Source organism: Contarinia nasturtii, unplaced genomic scaffold (assembly GCF_009176525.2).
Source record: "Contarinia nasturtii isolate CC-2019 unplaced genomic scaffold, AAFC_CNas_1.1 Cnas_scaffold_4448, whole genome shotgun sequence".
Classification (NCBI taxonomy): Eukaryota; Metazoa; Arthropoda; class Insecta; order Diptera; family Cecidomyiidae; genus Contarinia; species Contarinia nasturtii.
The window spans coordinates 2,560-11,287 of record NW_022201739.1 but is presented as its reverse complement, the minus strand read 5'-3'; the positions used below and the strand labels follow the sequence as shown (position 1 = coordinate 11,287).

At 33.7% G+C, this 8,728-nt stretch overlaps 1 protein-coding gene and 1 long non-coding RNA gene across 2 annotated transcripts; one reads left to right on the top strand and one right to left on the bottom strand.

Annotated features, from left to right (window-relative positions):
* Positions 1 to 536: 536 nt before the first annotated feature.
* LOC116351021 lies at positions 537 to 1,748 on the bottom strand. The gene is made up of 2 exons (XR_004202077.1): positions 1,016 to 1,748; positions 537 to 930 (listed from the first exon to the last, which is right to left on the bottom strand). It is a non-coding gene; the product is annotated as an uncharacterized LOC116351021 (long non-coding RNA).
* Positions 1,749 to 4,669: 2,921 nt separating this feature from the next.
* Positions 4,670 to 5,477, top strand: LOC116351020. Its single transcript, XM_031783049.1, has 2 exons — positions 4,670 to 5,119; positions 5,179 to 5,477. The coding sequence occupies exons 1-2, from the start codon at positions 4,732 to 4,734 to the stop codon at positions 5,235 to 5,237; spliced, it is 447 nt and encodes a 148-aa protein (XP_031638909.1). The 5' UTR covers positions 4,670 to 4,731; the 3' UTR covers positions 5,238 to 5,477.
* The last annotated feature ends 3,251 nt before the right edge of the window (positions 5,478 to 8,728 follow it).

Genomic DNA, 8,728 nt, shown 5'->3' with positions numbered 1-8,728 from the left:
ACTAACTTATAATATAAACCGCTTCTCTCCTTTCCCTCTACTGCTCTACACTGTGGTGCGTGCACAGAAGATCTCTAATACAGTAGCTTTTTTATATGAAATCTGTCACACTAACGCCCTCACTCTATCTTTTGGCGAACTAAACAGAATAAAGTTTAATATAAAAGTAAAGTCTCCATCAGGATATTTTATACAGCCGGTGTCAAGATCAATAAAACTGTTAATAGAATCTGCCATTTTTACGCAATTTTGCGATGTGATTGCCAGATTAAGAATATAAATAAAATAAATGAACGGAATAAACGAACTTAACAGAACAGAATAATTCGCACGAGTGTATGACAAGTATGTAAGAGAACAATAACATTACGTTTTGTATCTATCTGTCAAATGTCACACTCACACTTATGAGTTTACGTATGGAGATTTTAACAAAATCATTTCTACAAGATCTACACACTCTACACCCGAGGCTTTTTAAGTTAAATTAAAACGCATTTAAATTTATGTTTTTTTAAATAGAAATTATCTAATGCTAATTGTGCTAACTTCACTTTCAAAACAAAAAAATGAAACAATTTATTAAATTATTTTTCAACAATTTTTGGAATAACATATGCGCTCATTCTCAAACTTGTGAAATAATATCCCATTCTATATATAGATGGCACTGTCTATACGAAGTTCGGCAAACAAAGCATTACGCTTATTGAGCGCATTACACCTCTTATAATATAATAAAAAAATCATCATATTCACTTACACAATAGTTCAGTATTTGTCATGTTTACAAGTGTTGTACCGCTTCCGTTGTGAACAGTTTTCAAAATTGTTGGAACCGTTGCCCGTTGTGATCCATTCGATACTAAACTGGTTGCATTTTCTGGATTTGCAGAAATTGCGACCAAACTGATTAATGAACTATTCAATCTGAAAATGAAGCAGAGTATATTTTGTTATATATTTATCGCATTTTGAAAGAGTTACTTATTTTCAGAGTTGTTAGTTCACTCACAAATGTTCATACTTTCTTCGGTGCCAATAACAACTCTGTTTATTTTGGGAGGATATAAACTAATACTGATATGAGTTCCAAAATTGAATTAAACACTTTTAATTTGAGCACAAATTGAAAAAAACGTGTTTTGCAGAATCGTTATTAAAGCAGGTTAGTTAAATTGGAGCGTTATCATAAAACTTTTTTGACACTGTTATTAAGTAGCCTATGTCATAAAACATCTAAATGTGACATATTGGATTGAAGTGACTTGATTTACACTGGTGTGGTTATTTCTTTGACTGGAAATGAGCTATCATTTCAACCAAACATCTTAAAAACCTTACATCTTGATACTATAAACTATAGTTTATATATAACTGCACTTTTTACTGCGATTAATTTCCCAACGGACAAATATGTAACGTTTTTAGGACATTTTAACGTTAAAAAATGTAACGCTTTAACCCATTTTTGTGGCAATTTTCGTGTCAAATGGAAGGTAGAATATAGGCATAATGTGAACCACTTTTTCGGCTTTTTCGTGTTGCGATACACAACAACATCTTCTGTGTGTTTCGATTGTTTCTCTTTTTGTTATTATATTCTAAGAAACTGTAGCGGCAATACAATGTAAACAAATGTAAATAACATAAACTCGTTGAGTTCATAATATCGTATTCATACGATTGATTTTAAGCAAATGAAATTTGAAAAACAAACCGGAAAAAAAAGAGGATGAAAATACAAATCTTACTCTCTTCTCTCTGTGTGTATTTCGATTGTGCATGAATAAAAAAAACATTGCGTAGGAATTTCAAGTGACTGTGAAATACATTTATAAATGTACCTTTTTTTAGATTTGTTTGATTTGATTTTAGTTTCAGAAACATTTTTTTATTTTTTTTATTTCATAATTCAAATTCGAATTTCGAATTCGAAACATGTTTGAATGTGTACGACATTTGACAGTTGGTAGCTGTGTGTATTGGTGTGTATCATATCGAAGCCGATTTTTCTGATTACATTCAAAATGTGCTTCGTAAACATTGCATCGTATCAATTAATTTCTTTGAACAATGTATGAAATTATAATTCTGGCACCGAACTAAATAGGGATTTTTTCGCATCAAAATATTTTGAAGTAATTGTTAAGAATAAGGTAAGTAATTATGGTTAAGTTGCCATTGTGTTGAAAAAAAAAACAAAATTCAGTGATTAATAAATGGAATTCTTGTACATGAGATTCATTTTTTGTTTATCGTCATTTTAGCAACGGTTTGGTGTGTTTGGAACGTAACTGTAGAAGTCACTCGATGTCAAATGGAAAGATTCACAGTCCGTTTTGTGACAGTCTTTGTTTTCATTTCAAAATAAAAAAAAAACATTTTCATCGTTTTAATCAGGACACAGCGTTATATAGTATAAGAAGTTATTCATTTGAATTGTGATATGAGTGTGTTCTCATTTTTTGTTTGTAACAAATTGTGCTTTGCTTGTAAAAGGAATTCTTGAGAATTATGTGTGAGTGTTTATATTAGAGTATGAAACAATTTGTTTGTCGTCATTTTTGGCTAACATTTGTTCCAATGATTTTGTTTGTTCGATGTTAAACGGATAAATTCACTGTTGGTTTTGAGATTGTCTCTGTTGTTATTTCAAAATAAGAAAGCATTCATAAAATTGACGGTGAATATTCCAACAGAATTTTCATCTGCGGAATATTGGAAAACATTTCATCATTTGAATCAGAATACAGAGTGACATCGTTGAGGTAAGAAGTGATTAATTTGAATTGTGATATAAGTGATTGTCATTTAAATTGTGATCTCATTTTATTCGTAATCTATGCTATTTTTGTTGCATTTTTTTTCTAAATTTGTGTCTATTTTTTATTTTCGAATAATTTAATCAGTTTTTTGAGAATGAACAGAAAAAGACATGGATGACGACGAGCTCGATGATATTCAACCAGAAGAAAGCAAATACGTTGTAATAAAATGTGGACTTCAAACAATCCTGCGACAACAACATGAACGGATTGAAAGAGTTGGAGAAGCTGTGACCAAAATGCTATTCGAGCGCAGTGTTCAAATGACAGAAGTGGCAGCATTGGCATCACTTTCTATTCTTTTTATTTTGAATGAAGTACTTGATAATGACGATCGTGCATTTTTTTTGCAACCACATCCAAGCCTGTTCATTGCCGATTGTTTCAGAGCGGTATTAAACCAACACGTTAACAATATTAATAGTGAATATCGGATATTGCCCGAGTTTCGTTTCATGGTAGAAAGAAATAGTGAAGAACAGTTCCGATGGCCAGATGATGAAAAGTTGGGAAATGGTTTGAGATATTTTTATAAACAATATATCACAAACATTCAAACCAATACCAACACATGGTGTGAAAAACGACTTGAGAATTTTTTTCGAATGCGTTGTTGGTATCGCAATCGATTCCACAATGGCTCAAGATTTGATAGCATCGACATCAGAAATGCCAAAGAGTTTTCATATCGATTTAAGAATTTAACAAATGGTAATAATGGTAATAATGTGGATCCACAACGCGTTGAAAAATTCAATATTTTAATGAGAGATTTGACTGAAATTGGATGGTCGGGAACAGTGAGTATGAAATTTTTCGCAAAATATCGTTGGTTTGAATCACTGTGGTTGTTCGGTCAAATGCAACGGCAAATAGAAGTGTATCACAGTCATGCCGAACAATGAAATACCATTCATGAAATGTTTCGTAACAATCCGAACTTTCAAGAGCCAACAATCAATCGACCACCAAAAATAAGCAGTTTTGCTCTTATACCATTATGCGACTACCATTTGAAAAACGTGCGATTGGACATTAAGGACTTGTATAATAAAATTGTAAACAAGCTCGATTTGGTGCCTTCTTTTCTCAATACGCGGACCAACCGGATGAATAAGAGAAATGTAGAGTACTACACCCGAACTGATCGATCAGGTCTATGGAATATGTTGTTCGATGTCGGTAAAATAAATAAATTGGGCAAATCGAAACCATTCCATCATCAGATTTTGACCGATAGTGTTTCAATATCCATAATGTACAAGAAACCACAGCGACAACAACGACCACAGCAAACAAACCAAGCGAATCGGGGGCCGGAAAAACTCATTGGCAAGAAATACATCATTGGAATCGATCCGAATGAAAAATCGTGGTTAACTGTAGTGCGTCGCAACATTCAAAAAACACCTGATGAGCCGGCTGTTGAGGTAAGATATTTTGAAATGTAATTTGAAATGGTTTTGAATAGAAACTCATAGTTTTTTGTATCATTTTGCATTTTGAAGGAAAACATTATAATACCAAACCAGCGTTTTCATTGGGAAACTCAGCAGAAAAAACGAGACAAAGAAGCGAAAAAGTTGGCTGGATGGTTTGATATCGAAGAGAAGGAACATCTCAAAACATACCCATATCGTCCACCATCACCACGTAATTCAACATGGAAATCATACATTGAATATCGCATTAAAATGTTACGAAAAGGAATGGCAGCTTATGCGACGCGTGAATATGCACGACTGGATTTAGACCATCACATTCGCTCAACCAGAGTAAATGATCAAATCGCCATGTGTGTGACAAACAACAAACCGTCGTTGGTTCAATTTGGTGTAAAAGATGTCCGGGATCGCGTAAGTTTCGTGTGAGCATTAAGAAACTTGGACATTCAGAAGTTGAAATGCAAGATGAATGGGGAACATCACAAACATGCGCGAATTGTCAGGAACGTTTTCCAAGGCACACAAAAGATGATCGATTTAAACTGTGCTACGATTGTAGAGCGAAAAAGATTGATGGCCTGCCAGATTCAGTCGCTGGACTGCCAGATATCATTGTGTCAACGGTCAACAGACGTGTTTTGAGAAGAAAACGTGCAATTATTAAGCGACAAATTATCGATGGCAATCGTGAGGCTGTGAACGAAAAACTTCGGACTGGGCGTTTAATATCAAAGGTTAAAGTTACCAACAAAAATTGGCCATTAAATGTTGATGATGATGATGTTGTTCCACAAACAGTTACTTGGCACCGAGATATTGTTGCAGCAAAATGCATTATGCTCAAAGGTATGAATCAATTGGAACAGAATATTCATTATTTAATGTATTTGCTTTAAATTACATAGGACTTTGCCGGATCTTTGATGTACCATTGCCAGTTTCATTGTTAAGACCGCCGGACTAAAACAACAATGTCAACTAACAAACATCATCAATTAATCATACATTCAAAAAATTACATAAAATAATTTTTTTTAACTATTATAGTTAGCGTAGCTAGACATGAACAGACTATATAAAGTCTTGTGGTCTAGTTGTACAATAGTACAACATTGTACGGAGGGGGAGTGCCCGTAGGTGAGTAAAGTTTTTAATTTAAAAAAAGTATTTTATACCCAGTTCAACTGATACTAATGGTTGTCTTTCCCATTTTCCATGTTTTCACACCATGCCAAACCTATGGAAATGACTGAAACTACACACGAATCTAACCCCGAAAACGACCGTCAATATGTGCTTCATAATGGATGCATTTGCCCTATCAATTGTTTGCTGGGTTGATAGATATATTTCGGCTGTGAAAACACTCAACAAAAATTGTAAACAAAAACTCGCCGAATTAACCACAACCAGACAGTCATTTCTATGATTTACACATTTCCACAACAGTTGATTAATTTACATATTATACCTATTGCATATAATAAAGGAGGATACGAAGCTATGATGATATTTTAGAAGTCTCCACGAATGTGTGCACAGATAAAAACGACTAATAATGAACACTGAAAATACGTCACAACGACATACCAAGCGAATGAACAAATGAGCAAACATGCGAACTGATGGAGTATTTGCTGATGGAAAATATTTAAATTGTTGTGTCACTTGAATATTCTACGAGATGTATTTTATAGATTCTAGATGTTTTTAAAATCAACCGAATTAGCCGATTATCCGTCAAAAAAAAGAAGTTCGAAGAATATTCGAAGCACATTATACATATATCGACTATATATACTGCTATAATACACTCTCTGCCATTTTTTCTTTTCTAATATTTTTTCTTTGGATATTTATGCAAATAGGTATCTCAAAACATTTTCTTACAAATAAAATCAATTAATTTGATTCCCTCTCTAGATCAATAAAACGAACCACGTTTAGCACTTTTCCCATACTTGTATTCGCAACAAACACTGTGCGCAACTGATAAATGAACACGTTTTAATCACCCACCACTCTTTGAATTTACCAACAACAAAAAGAACGACGATAACAACAACGACAGCCGAACCATACACTCAATGACAAACAACTAACTGATTGACTTGAAACGTATACTATAGTAATACGCCAAACACGCGAGCATCCAAATATACATTTAATGAATGTAAATAGTTGTGTCTTGTTCATGTGTGGGATATAGTTACATGTTTTAATGTGATCTTTTTTCATTACAAAATTAACCACTCATTCATCTATATTGCTTTCGTTCATTACGATGATAAGTCCAATGATCACATTAAAATAAATTATTAAACTATAATTCTTTTTAAATTTGTTTCTCAACAATATCATTTGGCTATAATCAACATCAATTCATGTTTATTTATCGTTTTCACCAAATTCACTTTATTATATCGTACAATGTTCATAACGAATTAAATGATAGCAAACAATAAGAAAGAACAATTAGATCGACGAAAGTGTGAAACAAAGATAATCCAAATGCTGATACTACTACCATACGATCGTATGGTACTTTTTCAGTTGATAACTAAAAGAAAACGACTGAAAAATAAAAACAGAACTTATGACGTAGGTAAAAAAAAAACAAGTAACAACAATGACGTATATGGTCAACGCGTATCGTATGGGGTGTATCGATTAATTTTTACCGTTTTTTGGGTGAAAATCTATAATTATTTGAATAACAAAATGAATGAGTACATTAACCAATGTATTGCCCATCGTTAGTTATGACTTCCGCCCATCTTCTTGGTAGCTTGTCGATTCCGCGTCGAAAGAATTCCTCATCTTTTGAGGCTATCCATTCACGATACATTTTCGCACTCCTTCAGGATTTCGAAACGATATCTCGGACAAACCCATTTGCATCGATCGAAACAAGTGGTAGTCAGATGGAGCAAGGTCTGGAGAGTACGCGGGTTGATCAAGCCGATCCCAACCGAAGTCTTGTACTTTTTTTTTAACGATGTCTGCTCGATGTGGCCTGGCATTATCATCGTGAAACACAACTTTGTCTTGTTTAGACGCTATCCGTGGCCGTCCAATGCATGCTCCATTTTGATTAATTGCATGCGGTAGCGTTGGGCTGTAACCGCTTCACCTGGTTTTAGCAGCTCATAATACACGACACTTTTTTGATCCCACCAAATACACAGCATGACCTTCTTGCAATGAATGTCTCGTTTTGACTGCGATGGTCCTGGTTGGCCTGGATCAACATACGCTCCTTTACGTTTGGGGTTGTCGTAATAGACCCACTTTTCATCGCCCGTGAAAATTCGACTTAAAAAACTATGTTTTTGTGTTCTTTGAGATGTTCTCTGCATGCTGTGATTCGTGCTTTGACATACATTAGCAGTGAAGCAATTTTTTACTAGTGGCGCCGCCACATTTACGCACCCATCTCTTATTTGACAACATCGGGCAACATTTAGTTCGTGTCTTTTTGACATTTCATGGAATGTGATATGAAACGTGTTTGAGAAATTTCGAGTAATTAATTAAAATTAAAGTGAGTTCAATATTTTGATAAAATAACAGTGAAAAAATGTTTGAAAATATATGTGTTGAAGATGTCAAAAAGTAAAAGTTAATATAAATATCTCTATGTTCTTTAAGGATGCAGCAAAAACTATAATGAATATTCATACACACCAATACACAGTATAATTTTTTTTGGCTGAGGCGGTAAAAACGGGTAAAAAGAAATATATTTTTTCTGACTCCTTAAAGAACATAAAGATATTTACATTAATCAAATAATTGAAAAGAATCAATATACGCTGTGAATGAAACGCACCCATTTGTTTATAAGTTTGTTATTAGTGCTGTCGAGCGTTCCGTAAACGTATAAGTACATTTGTGCCACATACAGCACAGTTTTGTTCCAGCTGTAACACATATATGCACTGACCGGTATTGACAGATAAATTGATTGCAAACGATTGCAAATGGATGCTAATATCGGAAAATACACTGCTGCCTGTGGCACAAATATATTTCTTTTTACGCGTTTTTACCGCACTCAGCAAAAAATGATACTGTGTATTGGTGTGTATGAATATTCATTATATTTTTTGGTGACTCCTTAAAGAACATAAAGATATTTACATAAACTTTTACTTTTTGACATCTTCAACACATATATTTTCAAAGATTTTTTCACTGTTATTTTATCAAAATATTAAACTCACTTTAATTTTAATAAATTACTCGAAATTTCTCAAACACGTTTCATATCTCATTCCATGAAATGTCAAAAATACACGAACTAAATGTTGCCTGATGTTCTCAAATTCCGACTACGCGCCCTCGTAATCTGAACACTGCACCGCTATGTGCTTTGAGTTGATTTTCGTTCAGTTGATGTGGGACCCATTTTCCTAGCTTTCGAATCTTTCCCATTGCGTGTAAACGTTCACA

Coding starts and splice junctions, on each gene's coding strand:
- LOC116351020 (XM_031783049.1), top strand. CDS start 4,732: ATGCAAGATGAATGGGGAACATCACAAACATGCGCGAATTGTCAGGAA. Junction 5,120..5,178: donor AAAATGCATTATGCTCAAAG/GTATGAATCAAT, acceptor TAAATTACATAG/GACTTTGCCGGATCTTTGAT.